The sequence below is a fragment of the Paramisgurnus dabryanus genome, chromosome 3, assembly GCF_030506205.2.
Source record: "Paramisgurnus dabryanus chromosome 3, PD_genome_1.1, whole genome shotgun sequence".
Classification (NCBI taxonomy): domain Eukaryota; kingdom Metazoa; phylum Chordata; class Actinopteri; order Cypriniformes; family Cobitidae; genus Paramisgurnus; species Paramisgurnus dabryanus.
In genome coordinates this window covers 9,097,081-9,122,479 of record NC_133339.1, presented here as the reverse complement: position 1 = coordinate 9,122,479, position 25,399 = coordinate 9,097,081, and the positions used below count along the sequence as shown (strand labels likewise).

General features: G+C 36.8%; 1 protein-coding gene across 1 annotated transcript in view; it reads right to left on the bottom strand.

Moving 5' to 3' along the window:
- Positions 1 to 25,399, bottom strand: part of LOC135734286 (uncharacterized) — a 199,744-nt gene that overhangs the window by 64,394 nt on the left and 109,951 nt on the right. The window contains exons 8-9 of the mRNA XM_065253215.2: positions 12,417 to 12,503; positions 12,118 to 12,210 (exon numbers count right to left, since the gene is read on the bottom strand). Of these exons, the coding sequence (XP_065109287.1) occupies positions 12,118 to 12,210; positions 12,417 to 12,503 (180 nt within the window). The remainder of the gene's footprint in view (positions 1 to 12,117; positions 12,211 to 12,416; positions 12,504 to 25,399) is intronic.

Here is a 25,399-nt window from a genome sequence, read left to right as displayed (position 1 = left end):
AAACTAAATACAATTTTAAACGATTCATGAGTTCCGTGAATCTTTTCATGACCTGCTCTATAGTTTCAAGCGTATTAAAGATCCGACGGTGCCTGACAAAGCGCCGGGTGAGTGTTCATATATGCCGTTTTAAATTAACCTTAATAAAATGTAATTCTGTCCACTATGGCAAAATATTGGGGTTTATTTTAGATTTAGGGGTTTCTTTAACCAAGGCTCTGATTAAGACATATGTATACGTGCACCGATTGTACCAGAGAACTTATAGCTGACGTTAATAAACTTTTTAAATGTTTTCTAAGACGTCTTCACCTCATTTAGGGTTTTATTTTTAATTAAAGGCTTCTTAAAACATGTGTGATTATGTGTATATTATACAAAGAGTCTTATATTGTCTGCTCTGACAAAAATAAAGTATTATTTTAGATTTAGGTCAATTGACTGCCTGTATCTTATAAATACAACTTGATAATACGTTTGTTTTGTCAAGAGACTTTTTTAAAGTCACGCAAGAATAAAATCTTTTAGTTGTAATTGGTTAACATTAAATGTACTATTATCTATTTAACTATAAGCTATATTTTTCTGATCAACCTCAAAGTTTTTGATGCTGAACTTATGACCGTGTGTGATAGATATTTCACAGCAGGGTCGGTTTGTAATCTAGGTAGAGTCTTTTAAAACTGTAGTGATAAAATGTAATATGGTAACTCTGTCAAAAAAGTAAAAGGTTTATTTTAGATCACAATCTATTTTATGGCAAACATTACTGTATCTAAAAGTTTTTAACAACACAATTTATTTAATGAAATACGCAGTACGTGTATAGCAATGAATTGTACCAAAACCACCGTAGGTCGACATTTCTTTAGACTAAATCCTATTTATTTTAAACTATATAAAAGCTGATTCGCTTCACGAAAACCTATGAAGCATTTCAAGCAGAGGGTTCTGTTCAAGCCATTAAAGATCGGGGCTCCGGCATTTACAATAGAACATACACGGATGCGGGGACATATGGGCCATTAAGAAACTTTTAAACGATTAAAAACATATTCATATCATCTTCTGGGTTTTGTTTTAAATTAATGACATCTTAAAACCAACTGGGAATATGTGTTTATTACACAATAAAATGTAATTCTGGCCGCTCTGACAAAATGAGGGTTAATTTTAGATTTAGGGAATTCTTTAACCAAGTCTCTGATTAAAACACGGGAATGCGTGCACCAAAGTTGTCAGATAACGTAGGCTGATGCGCACATATATCTGGTGTTAAGAACCTTTTAAACGTTTTAAGACATTTCACACCCTCTTCTGAGTTGAATTCATTAATGTCATCTAACATACACGTGTGTACATGTGTATTTACGATAAATGTAACACGGTACGTATTGTCAAAATAAAAGGTTTCTTGAACATGTTATTCCAGTGTGTGGTTCTTGTCTTGCGAGTGTTCGACATATTTAGTGATGTGGAAAAAAGGCCCCATTGACAAAAAGTAATAGGTTTATTTTAGATTTCAGGCTTCATTACTCAGATACAGATTAAAGCATGTTATTTCTTATTCGTAATTTAAAGAAACTTAGAAGTTTTAAGACATTTCATCACACATCCTATGATGACTTAAACCCTTGTGTTAGCCCTTAGAGGACAACAAAACGGGTGCAAATATTATTTATCAACGTTTGATGTTGTTATAAACCAGGTTGTCACATACGTGACAACAATCATTTCTTTAAAGACAAAACATTTAACAAATTTGACATTTTGTTAAACATGGTTGTGTGTGTCCATAAACACAACAACAGTAGGACACTGTTATACATAATATTAAAATCACGGGCTTACGTTAAATAGGTAAACCTTAATTTTTACTAAATAAAATAAAAATAAACTATTTGAACATATTATCTGATATTAGGTTAGGTTTAAGATGAATTAGTGTCTATAGCTTTACGAATTACATCGTAAAACCCCCAGCGGATATGGTGTGTGCGTGTGTGTGTGTGTGTGTGTGCGTGTGCAATGGCTGTTATCACGTGGTGCGGACCAAACGACCAACGCTGCGGGGGTTGTGAAGCGAAGAATGAGTTCTGTATAGATGAGAAGTTTTTCCATCTGAACACAGAACCTTTCCCAAAAACGTAACCCCGGATTAACACATCACAGAACAATTTGAACAACCGTGTCGGATTCGTACACACCAGAGGTCTGTTTTATGTTTTGCAGAAACTGTGGAAACTTTTGATGCTGCCAAGGTGTCCGAATTCGCAAACAAACTATCAAACGCAACGCGGCGGAAACAGTGGACACGAGCCTTTTGTTGCTGAGAAGGCGATTGACCTCAGAAACAAACAAGCAAGCAAAGTTGTCTACGAAACTACAGATTCTTGAAAAAGATGGCACAAAGATCATTCGAACGACTACGCAATGGCCAGAATGGGTATGTGTACGGGACCGACCTTTTTAAAGATATGCTTAAAAAGAACTACAAGCGCGAGATGTCCAATCTACTATGTACTGTGATATACAAAGATGCCAATGTGTGCATGCCTCCAAACTATTGCGAAGCTAACGCCGGTCGTGTAACCAGACTCAAGGAAAAAACAGATGGTGTGAAAAGTATAGATGGCTCTCTCAATAACATGGTACAGACGGTTGTACAGGCCCAAGAGGAACCCCGTGTGATTATTAGAAAGGCCCTAGAGATATTTTATGAATGTGACGAGGCCGAGTTCTACATCATCAATATCATACTTATGTCGGCCTTTGTAATTGACGTATGCATTGATATCCTTGTAAAGAAACGAGAAATTAATGTGTGTGAAATCATAGAAAATGCCGTAGATTTCATGTTTGAAAAGGGTCTTGGATCATGCATGCACTTTCTATGGTATCTAGATAATATCATAACGTTTAATGATGACTAAAAAACCAAACCTGTGAGCCAATGGTATATTTTACGTAAGTTTTACAGTTGTTTTTTAGTTTTCCAAAAGTTTCATTCTGTTTTATTTTTTACTCAACATTATGATGGCAATCCATGTCCGTCAACAATTGTATACTTTAATAATGACACATTTGCATCATATTCACATCTGAAACGGCATGTTTTATTTAAGTCTTAATGGCTTGTTTAATTGTGTCATTAATGCATTTTGCACAAAAACTACATTATCATATAAAATTAATGTAATTTTAAATCCATAAAGTATATAAACAACGAAAATGACATAAGCTATAGCCACGTGATTGATTTTAATGTTCAATAATGATTTAAAAAAATATGTTTAGATAAAATTATTAGAGGAACGGATTTTTGCATTAAATTTTACCTCATGTGAGCATGTGAGATTCCGCGCCCGCGTGAACTTTGGCGAACTTTGACGTTGTGCCAAGAAGATGAATCTCTGCTAATATAACGTTGAGACGGTCACATTTAAAACCATACATTTTCTACACAGAGAAGGTTAACTGCACATTACCGTACTGGGGTTTGGAAATGTTGTGAGCGTTTCTAACACGTTTAAATTCCTCAGATAGCCAAATGCAGCAGCAAGCCAGCAACAGCAGAGCACTCGTGAGCGCGCCCAGACACTGATGACGTCTGCGACTGCGCTCTGACTGCAGCGCCAGCTGCCGCCAGAATAAAAGTAATGTAACATGATCAAAACACGATCAAAACGGCGAAAATCTCCGAAAAGTGACAAGGATGCAGCACAGAATGTATAATATTGTGCATATTAACAGATTAAAAGTCAAATAACAGATTAATGGATGCTTATTTGATTTTGAGGTTGGATGCAAAATCCATTGGCTCAAAAAAACCAAGGGGGCAGGTGCCCCCTCAGTTTGAATGGGCATGACGCCTCTGGTCACTGTTGTTTTTCATCATTGATTTTGTTTACTGCTTATGTTTTTTGTTTTTTGTATGTTTTGCTGTACCGGTTTCATAAAAACAAAAAATATACAAGGATTTTTGGTCTTAATGTCTGTGTTGTTACCATTAGAACATTTAGACATCTTGTTCAGACAACGTGTGACATTGCTCATTCTTCATATGTTTTTGCAAATCCACACAGAGAAATGTGAAAGATTAATAGAAATTACATGTGGCTACATCACATGTTTTTTCAGAGGCGTAAAAATAAAAGTCAGCAGTGTTAGTAGGGGAATCTAAAACAGCACAGGCACGAGCTGATCCTAATTTTGTTACCTGACGTCTGTCACATAGTCAAAGATCATATACTTCATGTCTCTACGAATCCTGACAGAGCTTTAGTTTCATATACACAACACATCAAATGTAAACCACGGTAAACTAAATACATTTGACAGTCAAGATCTCTAATTTTCTGACAAGCCCAAAAAAGATGAGGAGGTCATCATCAAACATCGCTCACTTTTAAGGTACCGAAAGGTTTTTGTTTATTTTAGTATAACTCAACACTGAAATTTTAGTTAAGCACACAGAAATGCACAGATTTTACGTTTTCAGTATACATGTGTACATCACATTGCGATTTCAGTCTCAACTAGATCGATGATCTATCAATATTAGCCACAAATGTTGTTTGTATGCGTGCTCTGATTTCACAAAACATCCATTTACATTCAAAACCGTTTGGATTCAACGCCTTAAAGTCATCAATTTTATTTCGTTCACATCAAACGCACCAAAATTTTGAATTTGCAAACTGTTTTACTTCGTTTTAAACATGTTTGTGCGGTTTCGGTCTAGATTTTTATAGAAAACTTCAGAACATGACACCATTTTAACATTTTACAAAATGATGAAACATTTTACTTTTAAGTGGCTCCCATGAGTATGTGTTGCTGTGACAAATACCTTTAATTGTTTGGAAATTATATGAATGCAGAGAAACAACGCAAAAGTTTTGAACTTTAACATAATTTATATGCGTCCTGATTTTTAAAAACAGTAAGCTGTAATGTTTCTTACACACAGATCTAAACACATCACAAGTCTCAATGTTTAATAACATAAAAACCTGTATGCAAAGGTTTGTTGGCATATTTTTAGGCACAAGCTGTTTATTTTCATCTTTAAACAAATGTGTATGACAAAAGTTGTTCTGCCTGAACTGACACTAAGGATCGTTGCCGAAATGTTAAATCTAAGTATTTGCAAAACAACCTTCACCGTTATATAGATGTTTTCAATCTAATGGTACCTGTTTAAATGTGACCATACTATTTCAAACATTACCAAGTTGTAGATGGTTGTGACTCAATTTACAAAGGTTTTAACACACATTACTGTTTGTCACGGTGTGTTTCATCGCATTGCTGTTGCATGCAACAGACTCTCAAGTTTTATGTTAAAAGGATTACTAAATAAAAACCTAAGCATTCTGTATTATGTTGGTGCTGATGATTTTACAAGTTTACAGTTTCAAACATTTTTTGCTATATTCGCTGTGAAAGATTTAGTAAATAAATCTAAAACATAAACAGTGTTGAAGCGTTACCTTAATCTTCTAGCAACAATTTTCAAGAGATTACCAACATGTATGATGTACTAACTGTCAGGGGATCTGTGATATTATTTTCTGAAGTAATTAGCTATCTAATGGCTACTGCACAAAAACTTAAGCGATAAAGAGTTTGACAAATGTTACATAAACTATAGAAACGAAACCAGATAAATTACAAAGACAATGGCATGAGGTTTACACTTAAATAAATCACGCAGATGTTTAAAGTGCAGTTGTTACCCCTCAGAGAGGAGTGTCCCTAACTCCAGGACTCCTATCTCCGCCTATCCATTACAGTCATTAAAACGGCACCAGTATGATTCATTCAAACACAATCGCCTAACAAGTTTCAAGAAACTATGGACTCCTACTGCTACACCGACACATTCGCGCTACCCACCCCAGAGCAATATGAAGATGAGAGAACCTACAGTTGGACCTGTGCACTCAATAAGTCCACCATAGTATCATCGGACCATCAACCTACAACAACGGACCATCAACCTACAACAACAACACAACCCTTTGTACGGCTCAAGTAATGTCTGATGATGTTCCAATGGACCTGGGTCCCCAAGAAGGATCCGAAAATGCCTGATGAATCAATACACATTGCGTGTATCGATACCACAGACTGCTTGGTTTCAAGATCATGAATAGGCTTAGTGATACATCTGTTACAAACTTGATGACAAAAAGCTAATAGTATTCTGTAGAATATTTAGAGACTCTTACATGTGTGGTTTGTGTGTGTTACAATATCAAATAATGATCAAATTGCTGTTTGTGAAATGAACCGGTCGTGAAAAACGTTGTGATATTTCTACACTACAATGATAACAAATTATGTATTTCTATTACTTGATGAGAAATAAAACACATGTACCACTTTAAACATCTGCGTGATTTATTTAAGTGTAAACCTCATGCCATTGTCTTTGTAATTTATCTGGTTTCGTTTCTATAGTTTATGTAACATTTGTCAAACTCTTTATCGCTTAAGTTATTGTGCAGTAGCCATTAGATAGCTAATTACTTCAGAAAATAATATCACAGATCCCCTGACAGTTAGTACATCATACATGTTGGTAATCTCTTGAAAATTGTTGCTAGAAGATTAAGGTAACGCTTCAACACTGTTTATGTTTTAGATTTATTTACTAAATCTTTCACAGCGAATATAGCAAAAAATGTTTGAAACTGTAAACTTGTAAAATCATCAGCACCAACATAATACAGAATGCTTAGGTTTTTATTTAGTAATCCTTTTAACATAAAACTTGAGAGTCTGTTGCATGCAACAGCAATGCGATGAAACACACCGTGACAAACAGTAATGTGTGTTAAAACCTTTGTAAATTGAGTCACAACCATCTACAACTTGGTAATGTTTGAAATAGTATGGTCACATTTAAACAGGTACCATTAGATTGAAAACATCTATATGAGGGTGAAGGTTGTTTTGCAAATACTTAGATTTAACATTTCGGCAACGATCCTTAGTGTCAGTTCAGGCAGAACAACTTTTGTCATACACATTTGTTTAAAGATGAAAATAAACAGCTTGTGCCTAAAAATATGCCAACAAACCTTTGCATACAGGTTTTTATGTTATTAAACATTGAGACTTGTGATGTGTTTAGATCTGTGTGTAAGAAACATTACAGCTTACTGTTTTTAAAAATCAGGACGCATATAAATTATGTTAAAGTTCAAAACTTTTGCGTTGTTTCTCTGCATTCATATAATTTCCAAACAATCAAAGGTATTTGTCACAGCAACACATACTCATGGGAGCCACTTAAAAGTAAAATGTTTCATCATTTTGTAAAATGTTAAAATGGTGTCATGTTCTGAAGTTTTCTATAAAAATCTAGACCGAAACCGCACAAACATGTTTAAAACGAAGTAAAACAGTTTGCAAATTCAAAATTTTGGTGCGTTTGATGTGAACGAAATAAAATTGATGACTTTAAGGCGTTGAATCCAAAAGGTTTTGAATGTAAATGGATGTTTTGTGAAATCAGAGCACGCATACAAACAACATTTGTGGCTAATATTGATAGATCATCGATCTAGTTGAGACTGAAATCGCAATGTGATGTACACATGTATACTGAAAACGTAAAATCTGTGCATTTCTGTGTGCTTAACTAAAATTTCAGTGTTGAGTTATACTAAAATAAACAAAAACCTTTCGGTACCTTAAAAGTGAGCGATGTTTGATGATGACCTCCTCATCTTTTTTGGGCTTGTCAGAAAATTAGAGATCTTGACTGTCAAATGTATTTAGTTTACCGTGGTTTACATTTGATGTGTTGTGTATATGAAACTAAAGCTCTGTCAGGATTCGTAGAGACATGAAGTATATGATCTTTGACTATGTGACAGACGTCAGGTAACAAAATTAGGATCAGCTCGTGCCTGTGCTGTTTTAGATTCTCCTACTAACACTGCTGACTTTTATTTTTACGCCTCTGAAAAAACATGTGATGTAGCCACATGTAATTTCTATTAATCTTTCACATTTCTCTGTGTGGATTTGCAAAAACATATGAAGAATGAGCAATGTCACACGTTGTCTGAACAAGATGTCTAAATGTTCTAATGGTAACAACACAGACATTAAGACCAAAAATCCTTGTATATTTTTTGTTTTTATGAAACCGGTACAGCAAAACATACAAAAAAAAAAAAAACATAAGCAGTAAACAAAATCAATGATGAAAAACAACAGTGACCATACATTGAAACTACTAGAACGTAGTTTTTGTTAAAGTATACAATTGTTGACGGACATGGATTGCCATCATAATGTTGAGTAAAAAATAAAACAGAATGAAACTTTTGGAAAACTAAAAAACAACTGTAAAACTTACGTAAAATATACCATTGGCTCACAGGTTTGGTTTTTTAGTCATCATTAAACGTTATGATATTATCTAGATACCATAGAAAGTGCATGCATGATCCAAGACCCTTTTCAAACATGAAATCTACGGCATTTTCTATGATTTCACACACATTAATTTCTCGTTTCTTTACAAGGATATCAATGCATACGTCAATTACAAAGGCCGACATAAGTATGATATTGATGATGTAGAACTCGGCCTCGTCACATTCATAAAATATCTCTAGGGCCTTTCTAATAATCACACGGGGTTCCTCTTGGGCCTGTACAACCGTCTGTACCATGTTATTGAGAGAGCCATCTATACTTTTCACACCATCTGTTTTTTCCTTGAGTCTGGTTACACGACCGGCGTTAGCTTCGCAATAGTTTGGAGGCATGCACACATTGGCATCTTTGTATATCACAGTACATAGTAGATTGGACATCTCGCGCTTGTAGTTCTTTTTAAGCATATCTTTAAAAAGGTCGGTCCCGTACACATACCCATTCTGGCCATTGCGTAGTCGTTCGAATGATCTTTGTGCCATCTTTTTCAAGAATCTGTAGTTTCGTAGACAACTTTGCTTGCTTGTTTGTTTCTGAGGTCAATCGCCTTCTCAGCAACAAAAGGCTCGTGTCCACTGTTTCCGCCGCGTTGCGTTTGATAGTTTGTTTGCGAATTCGGACACCTTGGCAGCATCAAAAGTTTCCACAGTTTCTGCAAAACATAAAACAGACCTCTGGTGTGTACGAATCCGACACGGTTGTTCAAATTGTTCTGTGATGTGTTAATCCGGGGTTACGTTTTTGGGAAAGGTTCTGTGTTCAGATGGAAAAACTTCTCATCTATACAGAACTCATTCTTCGCTTCACAACCCCCGCAGCGTTGGTCGTTTGGTCCGCACCACGTGATAACAGCCATTGCACACGCACACACACACACACACACACGCACACACCATATCCGCTGGGGGTTTTACGATGTAATTCGTAAAGCTATAGACACTAATTCATCTTAAACCTAACCTAATATCAGATAATATGTTCAAATAGTTTATTTTTATTTTATTTAGTAAAAATTAAGGTTTACCTATTTAACGTAAGCCCGTGATTTTAATATTATGTATAACAGTGTCCTACTGTTGTTGTGTTTATGGACGCACACAACCATGTTTAACAAAATGTCAAATTTGTTAAATGTTTTGTCTTTAAAGAAATGATTGTTGTCACGTATGTGACAACCTGGTTTATAACAACATCAAATGTTGATAAATAATATTTGCACCCGTTTTGTTGTCCTCTAAGGGCTAACACAAGGGTTTAAGTCATCATAGGATGTGTGATGAAATGTCTTAAAACTTCTAAGTTTCTTTAAATTACGAATAAGAAATAACATGCTTTAATCTGTATCTGAGTAATGAAGCCTGAAATCTAAAATAAACCTATTACTTTTTGTCAATGGGGCCTTTTTTCCACATCACTAAATATGTCGAACACTCGCAAGACAAGAACCACACACTGGAATAACATGTTCAAGAAACCTTTTATTTTGACAATACGTACCGTGTTACATTTATCGTAAATACACATGTACACACGTGTATGTTAGATGACATTAATGAATTCAACTCAGAAGAGGGTGTGAAATGTCTTAAAACGTTTAAAAGGTTCTTAACACCAGATATATGTGCGCATCAGCCTACGTTATCTGACAACTTTGGTGCACGCATTCCCGTGTTTTAATCAGAGACTTGGTTAAAGAATTCCCTAAATCTAAAATTAACCCTCATTTTGTCAGAGCGGCCAGAATTACATTTTATTGTGTAATAAACACATATTCCCAGTTGGTTTTAAGATGTCATTAATTTAAAACAAAACCCAGAAGATGATATGAATATGTTTTTAATCGTTTAAAAGTTTCTTAATGGCCCATATGTCCCCGCATCCGTGTATGTTCTATTGTAAACGCCGGAGCCCCGATCTTTAATGGCTTGAACAGAACCCTCTGCTTGAAATGCTTCATAGGTTTTCGTGAAGCGAATCAGCTTTTATATAGTTTAAAATAAATAGGATTTAGTCTAAAGAAATGTCGACCTACGGTGGTTTTGGTACAATTCATTGCTATACACGTACTGCGTATTTCATTAAATAAATTGTGTTGTTAAAAACTTTTAGATACAGTAATGTTTGCCATAAAATAGATTGTGATCTAAAATAAACCTTTTACTTTTTTGACAGAGTTACCATATTACATTTTATCACTACAGTTTTAAAAGACTCTACCTAGATTACAAACCGACCCTGCTGTGAAATATCTATCACACACGGTCATAAGTTCAGCATCAAAAACTTTGAGGTTGATCAGAAAAATATAGCTTATAGTTAAATAGATAATAGTACATTTAATGTTAACCAATTACAACTAAAAGATTTTATTCTTGCGTGACTTTAAAAAAGTCTCTTGACAAAACAAACGTATTATCAAGTTGTATTTATAAGATACACGCAGTCAATTGACCTAAATCTAAAATAATACTTTATTTTTGTCAGAGCAGACAATATAAGACTCTTTGTATAATATACACATAATCACACATGTTTTAAGAAGCCTTTAATTAAAAATAAAACCCTAAATGAGGTGAAGACGTCTTAGAAAACATTTAAAAAGTTTATTAACGTCAGCTATAAGTTCTCTGACACCATCGGTGCACGTATACATATGTCTTAATCAGAGCCTTGGTTAAAGAAACCCCTAAATCTAAAATAAACCCCAATATTTTGCCATAGTGGACAGAATTACATTTTATTAAGGTTAATTTAAAACGGCATATATGAACACTCACCCGGCGCTTTGTCAGGCACCGTCGGATCTTTAATACGCTTGAAACTATAGAGCAGGTCATGAAAAGATTCACGGAACTCATGAATCGTTTAAAATTGTATTTAGTTTAGACTTTCGTCTAAAGATTATAGTATTGCCGGCTCCAAAGGTTATGGCTCAGATCATTGCTTAAACTATACACGTATACGGAATATTTCATTAAATAACTTGTGATGTTACAAACAAATGTTTTAATCATAGCATTGTTCATGATTTGTCTAAATCTAAAATAAACATTTACTTTTTTGACACCGTAATGGGGGATTGTTTTACCAACATTGAGTTTTAGAAATCTTTAATCGCTTTACAACACGCACCCCTGTGAAAGAATGCAGGTCTTGTGAGAAAGGAGGGAGGAAGGGTGAGAGCTGACATCAAATGTCGAAACACGAGCTGTCACACACGAGCCGTCATTAAACATAACAGCATACGCTTGACATAAAACACATACACAGGAAAAACAAACCACTAAATGATCGGTCATAAAACGATAAAACACTCGCTGTCTAAAGTTGACAACTTGTACAGATTTTGATTGATGGTCCCGCCCCCTGTCAAACACGAGCTGTCAAAGAAGTCATAAAACACAAACTGTCAAAACACCATCTGTTAAGGAGTCATAAAACACAAACTGTCATAAAACCATCTGTTAAGGGTCATAAAACACAACCTGTCAAAACACCATCTGTCATGGGGTCATAAAACGCCATCTGTCAAGGGGTCATAAAACACGACCTGTCAGACAGCAACTGTCACCGGGTGGGGGAGGGGGTCATAAAAGTTTGACGAATGCCGGTCCACTATAACTACTACTGTCAATCATCAGAAGTGAATAATACCTGTAAACTGATTTAAATATGGAGCAGCAAAAAGTAACATAAGAGGTCTGAGAATATAAAGAGCACAGCAGAAGATCGTCTCATTCATAGATCCTGAAACACAAATTCATGATCACAATTCACTCATGTATAAACAGAAGAAACTTATGAAAATTATATTCATCACATGACATCAGACAACATTTTCATTTAGATGCAATAATACAAAAATTAAGTGTAATCACAATGTTATAACAGTGTTTCCCACTAATGTGAAACTGACAGATTGAGAAATATACAGTAATTGTCTATACACTGACCTTCAGAAACACCCCAGAAGACAAAAGCTAAGAACATGATGACGTTTGGACAAAAGACCAGAAACACCTGGAGACGAAGAACTGCATCTAATAAGTAAATACAAATATGTAAATTAGGGCTGTCAAAATTAACGCGTTAATAACGCATTAACGCAAATTCATTTTAACGCCACAAATTTTATTAATGCACAATTAATACAACACGCAATTTTTGTTTGACCCTTGGTCCAGCCCACAGCTGGATTAATAGAGACACATCAAGTGCCTCGCGCTGTCTAGATGCGTCGGAAGTTTTCATAAAAATAAGAACATTAATATATCCTGACGCCGACGTCTGAAGCGCATGCACACTAGGGCTGTCAAAATGGCTGAATAAGTACATTCGAAATTCGTCCTTGAAAAATAATAAAATTCGAATTATATTCGAATTATAAAGACCTACTTTATCTTGGAGAAAATACTCCTAAAAGCCCACAAGAGGGCGCAGCACAAAGCCCCAATAATATAATCATGCACAGCATATTTTTTGTTAAAACGAATGTTATAAACACTACTAATGAAATCAAAATTAACCAGTATAGTTGTGCACCTGTAAATGTACAAAACGAATGCCATACATAGACAATGCATATTAATATAGGGCATTTTATATAAGTAGATAAATTAACGTGTTTCTAATAAAGTATAAAAACGAATTAATCTTTATTTAAGCCAAAATAAGTGGGAAAGATCATTAGTCATTTAAATTTTGTCAAGCTTAAACGCTATTCACAACAACTTGTATTATATTTTGTGTGTTCCTTGGTTGAAAATATGTAGAAATATATGCGAGTAATAAAGTACAGAACAGAAATGTTTAACTTACGCGCAGAGTGAAGCCGTTAATAAAGCAGACTCTCCGTAATTAACTGTACGTGCTGAAACAGTCGAGTTGGCAGATGATCATCATGTTTATATTTCACGCAGATAATGTTGATGAAAAACTTGCATATCAAATGTCCAGGTGAAAGTCAAGTTTCCAGTCAGTTAAAATAAAGCCACCGCGGCGTTACATTGCAACTCTCTCATATGCGGTGTGGACTCTGTAGATGCACATATGGTTTTAATGTTGCTAAACAAGCAGCTGTATTATGGCACTTTCGTGTTGATCAGTTATTTTAAACTTTAAAACTGCATTTAGAAGCAGACGACAATAATTCATCTCAGTTAGTTTCACTTTGCGGTTGAATTCCAGTTGATGCTCCAAAAACCAAAGCAGCATCACACAGCCCTTTTAATATGTATTCTGTCCGACTCGTAATCCCCACTGTCTTTTCTTGCTATTTTTCAAATGAATAACGCTGGCTTGCTCCGCATAGTTGGCTGAGCCGCTAACGCTCTGTATAACAATCCGCGTCAGTTATGCATTATCACGTTGCGTGAGCTTCCTGACACAGATACAATTCGAATGCAAAGTTTTACGTTCGAATATGCATATTTTTTTTACATTCGACGAATATTCGAAATTCGAATTAAAATTTGACAGCCCTAATGCACACAAACGTGCGAGTGCCCGACCCCGATATATATAGACATCTACCCAAAATTACAGTTTTAAAAATATCTGTTTTGACAAGAATTCATGCAGGTATGACCTATAATCTGTTATATCTGAAGTGAATGTTTGGTTAACTGTTGAGGAAAAGTATCTGTTGTGTATCATTATATTAAACCCTTGCATTAGTATCTTAAAGCGGTCTGTCTCAATGTCAAAATTAAACAATAAAAAAAACATATTTAACATATATTGCTATTGTTTTGCTTTGCGTAAACAGGTGTAGTTCTGTCATGTTTTGTCAGATTCCAACAAATCATGCATTGTTTTAAAGTGTTTTAATAGAGAATGTTCAAATTTAAATAATTAATTTTTGAAAATTTGCTCATCCCAACTCAATTTACCAGCACAGGTCACAAATGATGCAGCAGCAAACAGAAATGGAGAAAGAGCAAGGTCTTCTAAAAGAAAAATCATATATAAAACTATGGCTGATGGTTCTGTTGAAAATGTAAACAGGCTGTTGTAAACATACATTTGCATATAACATATATATTTGTCCAAATCCACGTTGATTAAAGTATTAAAAACTTGAAAAGTGTTAAATTTAGGTAAATTTAGAACAGATACAAATGTGAGATTGATTTGCGATTTAAGTAAGGAATAATTGACGACGGGCCGTTGAATTATAATGCATTTTATACTGTACAAACTGTACATCCTATTCCCCTAACCCCATTCCCTAACCCCAACCATCACAGAAACCCTTCTACTACTTCACATTTTCAAGAAACATCATTTTGTTTGATTTATAAGCTTGTTTCCTCATGGGGACGTCAAAATGTCCCCACAAGGTCACAAAAATACTGGTATTCCTATCTTTGTGGGGACAATTGGTCCCCACAACGTGATAATTACCAGGTACACACAAAACACACACACACACACACAGGAACAGAGGCGGGACCCAAAAATCTACAGGGAAATTTCATAGACCACCAGCCCTCCGTGGTCAAAAAAAAAAAGGTTCCCTGTAAATAAGCAAATGCTGAAATCTAAAATTAGTTAGGTAAGCTAAAGCTTAAAGGGCGTTTTGCAGGTAAAATTTTTCAACGAATTTGTGCAATTTGCTTGTTGATAATAAACATTTAAACTGTTTTCCATTGTATTTTATGTTGTTGGGTATCACAAAACCCGAAAAAGTATGAAAAAGTACAGCGGTTTGCAATGATTCTCCTTTCCCCCACAACGCACTGTATGACGTCACGCTGGGGAGAGAATTTACCAAAGCCGCCTTGAGACCATTGAGAATGAGTATAAAAAGACGAGTAAAGTACAGTTCTGATAGCGCAGATTATAGATAGATAGATAGATAGATAGACAGACAGACAGACAGACAGACAGACAGACAGACAGACAGACAGACAGACAGACAGACAGACAGACAGACAGACAGACAGACAGACAGATAGATAGACAGACAGATGGATAGGCTAGTATAGAGAGATAGGCAGACAGCCAGATAGCATAACATTAGCATATCTTCGTGTAGAAAGTAAACAAACAATTAACATACTCGTGCATGCTGGCTTGAGGGGGTCCATGATCCTGCCTGAAATGGGTGTAACTTTATGCGATCTTCAGCTCAAACGGTTTTGGCAGCATGTCTCTAATCCTGGAAGCTGAGTGAGGCACGTCACATCTGTTCGCGGGTACCAGTGACCCAAACGCACTCACTTTCTTACAGCCAGTAGCGGAATGGCAATCGGGAGAGTCGGGACTTTCCCGGTGGGCCGATCTGATAATAGTTATACATTTCGAGTTATATTAGCACACCGTCTGGCGGCGTGATGTGCGGCCGGTTCCCGCAGCCCGCTGGTCAAACTGTGCAGCGCCTCTGCTCAACAAAGTATATAAAAGTGCTCAACCTGTTCGGCAGGTCCAAACATGTACAGGATTTATAAAAATACGGTGATCAATGAGCGGGTCCTCCTCAAATGGCATAGCCTGTCGTGATGTAAAAAGCCGCCGAACGCCTGTTTATTACAGTATGTATGCGGTCGGATCCGAGTATGCTGCAGCTGCTGACTGCTGCTGCATAAAATGATCGTGTGATTCGTTATAATCGCATAAACAATATAACAAAGCATCCTTTTATTTCACAAAACAATATATTTGAGATATTTGATAGACTAGTAAGTGTGGATTAAGGATGTTTAAAAATCTCTAGCCTGGTGGTCAGGACATGAATGGATCAAATCAGCAGATTTGCGAAGTTTTATTTATCTCCACAGATATCATAAATAATAATAAGCATGGTAACTTTGCAGTATAACACATTATATATTTCCTACGATGTATATATGATTTCCAAATTATATACGTAAGTATTAAACAGCAATAAATGTCTCATCTATCTCTATGGCTCTGGCTGAGTCTTTCTCCACTTCTCCCCAACGTGACGTCATCACAGAATTGCGTTAAAAAAACGTTAATACCAAAAACGTAAAAAAAAGGGGTCTTTAAGACCATTTTTGAGACATTTTAAAAATTATACACATATCTTGAGTGATTTATGTACCCATTAATCGACAGTGGTGGTTAACCTGCAACACGCACTTTAATTTGGTTGCAAAGCAGTTGCTTATAAAATTATTAAGCCTGTTTGGAGAGAGATGTTTAATGTGACAAAATGTCAGTCATCGTGTGATAACGAAAATATAACGAAGCTTAGACTAACTTGCATGTTCTGAGCAGGTGTTGTCAGTGAACAGGCTCTAAAACTATTGGCTAAATTACATACACTCATGAAAAATGGATGCTGATTATCTGGGAAACATTCTCTATAAGCAGTCAAGTTGTCATTGTTTGTGTCAAAGTTATGCATTTGTTGTAACATTAAAACAGGAGATCAGACTTACTCGGTTCTGCTCAAAGTGAGCTCCATTCCTCTGTGGTTGTGCGAGGCTATGCTTTTTTATTGATTGTTGCGTTCAATCTTACACAGATACAACAGTGCTATTTTCTGATTGGCTATTGTGTAGCCTCTTTTTTTTTTTTTTGATTGGCTGATAAGTGGCATGTTCGACTAGAACTTCAGGGGAGACGGGCTTGATAGAGAGAACGATGCGGCCGGCCAGATACATTTTGAGCGCTGCAGCATATTAAATATATGATAAATAGTTTTTAGTGTGGTGGGAGTGCATGACTCGCGGCCTCAAAACACTACCGGCCCACCGGGAAAAGTCCCGACTCTCCCGATTGCCACTCCGCCACTGCACAGGAATATCATTAAAAAGTTTATTTATTTAACTAATTCCATTCAAAAATTAAAATGTGTATATTATATTCATTCATTACACACAGACTGATATATTTCAAATCTTTAGTTCTTTTAATTTTGATTATTATAACTGATAACTAAGGAAAATCCCAAATTCAGTATCTCAGAAAATTAGAATATTACTTAAGACCAACACAAAGAAAGGAATTTTAGAAATCTGGGCCAACTGAAAAGTATGAACATAATAAGTATGAGCATGTACAGCACTCAATACTTAGTTGGGGCTCCTTTTGCCTGAATTACTGCAGTAATGTGGTGGGGCATGGAGTCGATCAGTCTGTGGCACTCCTCAGGTGATGAGAGCCCAGCTTGCTCTGATAGTGGCCTTGTTGGGACAGGCATATCGCATCTTTCGCTTCACAATACCCAATAGATTTTTAATGGCGAGTTTGCTGGCCAATTAAAACAGGGATACCATGATCCTTAAACCAGGTACTGGTAGCTTTGGCACTGTGTGCAGGTGCCAAGTCCTGTTGGAAAATGAAATCTGCATCTCCATAAAGTTGGTCAGCAGCAGGAAGCATGAAGTGCTCTTAAACTTCCTGGTATATGGCTGCGTTGACCTTGGACCTCAGAAAACACAGTGGACCAACACCAGCAGATGACATTCCACCCCAAACCATCACTGACTGTGGAAACTTTACACTGGACCTCAAACAACAAGGATTGTGTGCCTATTCTCTCTTCCTCCAGACTCTGGGATCCTGATTTCCAGAGGAAATGCAAAATTTGGACCACTCAGCAGCAGTCCAGTCCTTTTTGTCTTTAGCCCACTTCTGACACTGTCTGTTGTTCAAGAATGGATTGACACAAGCAATATGACAGCTTGCATACGTCTGTGCTTAGTGGTTCTTGAAGCACTGACTCCAGCTGCAGTCAAGTTTTTTTAGAATCTCCCCCACATTTCCTTTATCATCCTCTCCAGGGTGCGGTTATCCCTTTTGCTTGTACACTTTTTTCTACCACATGTTTTCCTTCCCTTTGCCTCTCTATCAATGTGCTTTGACACAGAGCTCTGTGAACAGCCAGCCTCTTTTGCAATGACCTTTGGTGTCTTGCCCTCCTTGTGAAAGGTGTCAATGGTCATCTTTTGGACAACTGTCAAGTCTTCCCCATGATTGTGTAGCCTGCAGAACTAGACTGAGAGACCATTTAAAGGCCTTTGCAGGTGTTTTCAGTTAATGAGCTGATTAGAGTGTGGCACCAGGTGTCTTCAATATTGAAACTTTTCACAATATTATAATTTTCTGCGATACTGAATTTGGGATTTTCCTTAGTTGTCAGTTATAATCATCAAAAATGAGTACACCCTGATGAATATGTTAGGAAAAAATTTAAATAAAGTGTAATTAAAAGGAATTCACTAGGAAATGATGAATATAATTAATCATCACACAGGTGGCCACAGGATAACTGGCAATTGAGAGTGGTATTTAAACGAAAAAAATCCACTTTTGTGTAATGGTGACAGAATAGCACCATATGGTAAAGAAATGTCTCAAGACATGATAAATTAAGATAATTTCTTTGCACAAAATGGTCAAGGTTTCAAGATAATTAGTTAAGCATTGCTAATAAGTTTGAATACTGTCACGAAAGGGATCGATCCAACAATTTTAAAAGGATGGACTTGTGAGAAGCTCTCTGCGATCTCCAGGACGTTTACTGAAGTTAAAACCTCATCAAGAGCATTTTGTGATGAGAGATGTTGAAAAAAATCGTCATGCAAGTTCAGCACAGTTGGCTAAATCATTCGAAAGTCAAGCTGTGGTGTTTCCTGTGACATTATACGACTGATGTATAGTGCAAAGAAGAGGCATGCATGGCTGTCATCCAAAGAGAAGGACACTGGTAAAGCCAATGCACAAACTGCTCTTTTGCCAGAGCTCATATTGAGAAAGGTAAAGACTATTGGGTCTTTAGCTCTCTATACTTTGGAGTAATGAGACAAAGATTAATCTTTGTGTCTCTGAGGTGTTCCAAACTTTATAGTGTGGCAAAGGTGAGGAGTACAATGAAAAATGCATGGTACCAAAAGTAAAGCATTGTGGTGGCAGTGATCTTCTGTGGGCTTGCATGAGTGCTGCAGGTGTTGGAGAGTTGAATTTTATAGACGGCATCATGAATACACAGATGTATTGTGAAATACTTAAAGAGAAGATGCTACTACCATCACTCTGTGCCCTTGGTCACCGGGCAATCTTTTAACATGATTGTGACCCAAAACACACATCTAAGGTCACTAATTCATTTTAGAAGAAGCACAGTGTCAAAGTGATTCAGACCTTAACCCCAGGTTGAGGTATGGGGAGTTCTGAAAAGACAAGCAGAACGTAATTTTCCTTCTAGGATCTGAAAGAGGTCATTGTTCAAGAATGGAGAATAAAAAATGTAACTGTATGTTGTCAACTTGTTTATTCAATGTTTAGAATAATTAGTGCTGTTTTTTTTAATGGAGGCCGTACAAAATATTAGATTGTTTTTTTTTTAAGAATCTTTGTAGGGTGTACTCATTTTTGCATCACCGCATTTGATTTAAATGTGTTGCTTTTCGTATCCTTAAGATGGTAAGTGACTTTCACTCTTATGTTAAAGGTGCTCTAAGCGAATTCACGCGTTTTAGACCATAAAACATTTTTGTTACATACAGCAAACATCTCCTCACTATATCGTTGCTGTCAGGCAGAAACCTCGTATGTCCAAATTTTGTCAATTTCATATAACAAAAAGGACATTCATCGTTTTTTTTATAAACCCACTAGTAAAAGTGTGGAGTTTTCTAACTCTGAAGCTTCAACTAATTCCACTGCTGCTACAGACACAGCAATCGAGGCCGCATCTGAGAACAACGAAGCTGGCCTGAGATCCAGCAGCGCCGCCACCGTGTCACCGGAGTTACCCGCTCAAGTTCAACCTGCCGCATCTGGATCTGGATAGGCTGGCCTCGGGCCAGGCAGCCCATACTTTCTTCTAAAAAAATTCTAAATAAATGCAATATTTGCATTTGTTTAAAGCAAAACATTTAATTACTTACCAGGCTACAGGAGAAGCAGGTTTTTACGCATTCTAACGTCTCATAATCGGTCCTCATTTATGTCCAAGACACTCAATAATAATCTTTAAAACATTTTAACATTTTAATCCTTTGCTTTTTCATATTTTAAACGTTTGTGTGCTGCTGCGCATCCATGTGATAAGCAAATGCACGTGGCCGATTATAGGCGCAAATGCGCGTTGCCGTTTATAGGCGCATATGCGCTCATTAAATAACAAAAGCAATATTTCTCCATTGGCAGGTTGGAGTGGTCAGTGGCGTAGGCTAGTCTATTTTATTTGCCTCAAAATAGCAAAGCACCAACAATGCGCCTGAAGACACCTCGTTTTCAGACCAGAAGGCTCATGGGCGCAAATGTTATCTGCGAAGACTTTTCTTTTTTTAGCTGCTGAACCAACACCTCAGGTTCAGAAACCTCAATGGTAATGTTAAAGGGTGCACCATCAAGCTGTAATAAAGTCTTCTCACCGAAGGTCTTTGTGACCTTCATTCTAAGACAATGAAGCAGCGCAGCTTTCATTATTCCTTAAGTGTCAGCCTTAAACCGGGTGTTAATTTCTATGATGTGGGGTGTAGGAGGGGCCAGGAGGCTGTTCGAAATGCGCTATTTATTGCACTACTATTTACAAAATTAACTTATTCCTTATTATAATAGCAAACAAGAGTTTAAAAAAAAGATTTATTTTATAGGTCAAGTATAGTGATAAATGCAACATAATTTACTCTTTAGGATAACTAATAGGCTTTACTGGATAGGCAGGTGGGTGGGCCTAGCTGACAGGTGGGTGGACCCAGGCCCACGCATAGCTACGCGACCCAAGTTAAGGTGCTGAATTATTTGCGATCGATCGCTCAGGGATCGATTTTCCACTTCATGCGAAAGTGCATTACGGCGTTAAGAAGGACAACACGCTCTATACAAATGGAACATTACTCAGACTATTCCAGTAGCATTTATTTTAACATAGTTTAAGTTATCCGTAAATAGACTATTAATTAAATTATCAAATTGTCAGTAATACGGGTAGACGAACCGGCAGTGGCGTAGCAAGTCAGTGCCGGGCCCATATGCAAAAAAAAATTACAGGCCCCCTTAAGCCGAAGCCCCCCCCCAACCTTGCCCGTTGGCACTGTTAACTGTGGCGCGCAGGTCTGTTAAAAACATAATTTTAATAAGGTAGTCAAATATTTTTACTTTACTTTTTTACTTTAAAGGGTAGATTTAAATAAAGAAAAACGAAATGTACAAAAAGTAAAATTACATTTAAAGAAAAAATAAATGAAGTAACTGTATGCCTTATAAATAAAGAACACTAGGCTATAGCATAATTTTAAAACCAGCTTCATACATTTAAATGAACGAACAGTTTAAATAAAATGAATTCCCTTATAGAATAAAACAAACTGTTACAGATCATTTAAAATAATGAATGCGAAATTAATTTTATGTTGGGTAGCGTAGGCAAATTAGCACAGCTTCAATAAACAGACCTTTAAAAAGTCAAAGTAAAATCTCAAAATATCATATTTCGCAGTAGATTTTAGATTGATAATAACAAGTAAAAAGACATTTTGTTTCTATTATTTTATTAACCACAATGTAGAAACAACTCAGCTTAACCCAAAATATAAGCTCATGCACTTCTGTCCATGAAACTGCGCTGTTCTGCGCTTTAGCCAGAGAGTTGCACTCAGGCCAAGAATCAAATATATTTATCAAGAATAAGGAGGCTGTGTTCCTTCAACTGTAGTCCATTCTTGTTAAATTGGCTTATATAGATAAGATAATTGTAAAAAAAATTGTATTACATTGTATTACATTTTGCCAGATTTTATAGTGTAAACATATTCAAAGAATAATGACAACTTCGAGTGGGATGCCCCAAAAAAACTTAAACACTTTAAACTACTGATCTTGGCACGGCGGCCAAAATGCAAAAACATTAAACTACTCAGTCCTTTTGGCATGGCGGCCAAAAATGTAAAAACAAAAAAACTCACTCATTTTAGTTGCATTCTCTGGGCCTTTCTTTCGGCAAATTCATCCACGATGAACGTGGTGTTTAATTCACGGCTTCGTGCATTCTCGATCGAAAGAATTGCGAGTCCCGTCTGTTTTGCGACATGGTGCTCCGCAAATAATTTTTTATAAGTTTCAGTTCTGAAAATGAGCGCTCCGCTGAAGCAACAGTATAACAGGGATGGTAAGAAAGAGAAATAAAATGGTGCACATGTCACTAAAGCTAGATGGAATTGTTCTCAAAAATCAAAAAATTATCATCCCAGAGATTTGTCTTTTAAAGGTGGAACGGAATGCGATCAATTGTTGTGGAAGGGCTGGAGACAAGTCGTGGTTGTAGCTCTCCACTAACCTCTGTGCCCATTCGTATATCGCGTCCTTCTCTTCAGTTGCAAGTAACCCGGTGACATATTTCCCACCGAATATCCAGCTTTTGTCTCGTCTGCCACTGCTTCTTCGCTCCCCGACTCTCGGCACCTCATCAGCTGTCAGCTGCATTGTTGTTCTCATCCAAAGACATGCAACTGCTCTTAGCTGACAAAACTTCCCTCTCACCCTCGACGTTGTCGTTGTTGTCCTTCGCCCTAACGTTAGGTCGGCAAAAAACCTGTCTATTTTCGGTAGTTTTTGTGTCGTTACTAACTTTTCCGCCTTCTCTTTTCTCTTTAAGGCTCCACTTTTATGTTTATATTTCTCCATCCTCAATGCTCATGTAGATAGCCGCTGTAGTAACCTCTCACTCTGTTTTTTTTTTATGGGCGTGGCGATGCGTCATGTAAAAAAAAATGATGGCATAGTAGTCTACGGCAGCCGCAGAGTGCAAAAAATAATAAACGCAGACAATAAATGACGGGGAAATTAGACATTACAGCGAAATAAGAAATCACTACACATGATATGCTGACAAAAATATATTTATTTCGGCCACAAATAAAAATTAAATTGAAAAAAAAGTTTAATTAAAGCTGGGGGCGGGCCCGGGGGCGGGCCCGCAGTCGGGCCCTCTATTGGCCCGGGCCCATTTGCACGTGCATACCCTGCATGCCCAGACGCTACGCCACTGCGAACCGGGTATCCCTTGCAAATCATCCACCCTCCTTATCCCGTTGTGCCACTTGTGCCGCTTCTTGACATGGGTTTAACGACTTTTAAAATTGATGTTATACACTTTTATACTAATAGTAAGGTACTTTACAATCAGAATTGATTGGCAAGCAGCTGCAGTTTTCTGTTTAATGCGGTATTGCTTGCCATTTGTTAATGTTTTCAATAAAAAGCAACCTATCTACAATTAACAGAGAGAGAGAGAGTGAGTTAGACACAGAATGGTCTGAGAAGATCCAGCAAGGCAACATTTTTTCTAATATTGCCACGTCGGGCAAAATGTCAAAAGGGTTTAAGTGTTGCCGAATAAAAAAATTGTCATGGACTAAACGGTTACACGGCCGGTGTGGTGTCGAAGTCTGTTTCCCCTAATTTCCCTTTACTGTAGTGTTTTTATAGCATTTTTATCACATACGTTTATTCTTTATATACATTGAAAGTTTTAATGGCTACTGAGATGTATGTGTGTGCATTTATGTAATGTATCTTTATTGTTCTTAATGGTAAGTCAATTATTTTAACAGTATAAATCATATTACATGTATAATATATATTTATTATGTAACAAAATTTTTTTAAAACAAACAGTATAATATAATAATATGTTAAAAGTCATACCCTAATATAAAACTGTAAAATGTATGAAATATTTAATAAATTGTATTGTAGAATACATGATATTATTGCTTTTTAGTATAACCAATTCAAATCTTTCATCTTTCTAAATAAAATATAAATGTAACTTGATGAAAACACTAAAAGAAACATAGAAGGAACAGACTTCGATGGGGAACAAACTTCGACACAACACCAGTGCCGTCTTTGATTCATTAGTTCTGATACCAAATGAAGTCAACTGCATAAATAGTCCTGTATCCATTGCAAACATATTTTATTATAAGTCTTAAAATGTCCATAACATAAAATCATTGTCAACATACCATAGTTTGACTAGTACTGCGCTGTGCTGATTTCTATAGACTGCTGCACAGTGGCGGCGCTAGCGTTATGCGCTCAAACAACGCTAAGAGAGAGCTTACGAATGGTCCAGGGGTGCGTTCTCCGATAACGTTGTCTCTTAGCGAGCTACGAAGACTCAAAAGGTACACCTTAACTACAGGTATACCTTTCCTACGTGTGTTCTCCGAACTATACCTTAGGATGTTGCTTAAGGTAAACCTTCTTAAGTTCGACCTTAGCGGGTGCTGTCCATGGTGAAGGTGCTGAATAGGTTGATATCGATGCCTCGATGATCGATTGTGCGCTCTTTCCTTCACAGCGGTATAAAGTATTGAGAAAACAATGTTCTTTATAAAGAAGCGTTTTAGAAATATTACAAATTGCATTTATCGGGGCTCATTGAAATATGAACATGCAGAAATAAATACGAGTATGTGTTTATAATTTAGCAAGTGTGCGTGTTAATGTTCTCCACAACGTATGCTGATTATCCACCAGCCGTATCACATTATTGGCGTAAATCGCTCATTTGTGTAATTGGATGATTTCCTTAATAAAAGCGCGAACATGAGAGACATACCGACATTCACTATGTCTGGAAAAAAAGTCCGCAAAAAGAGATCGCCCAGCTTCACTGCTTCCGAAATGTCTATACTGCTGGATGAAGGGGAACACAACAAAGGTGTATTATTCGCTAGTTTCCGCACAACGGTCTCCAACAAAAAAAAACACGACATATGGAAAAGCATAGCCATGAAATTGGCAGCGTCTGGTACCTGCCCATTGAGACAGTGGGACGTGATCCGTAAAAAATGGCACGATTTTGCCAGCGCTGCCAAAGCGAGAGGTGCAGCAGTCCGGAGAGACCGGGAAAGAACAGGTGGGGGACCCAGCTCTGTGCCTGCACTCAGTCGCGATGAGGAAAGGGCCCTGGCAATCCTCGGAGAAGCGGCCTCACAGGGTATCT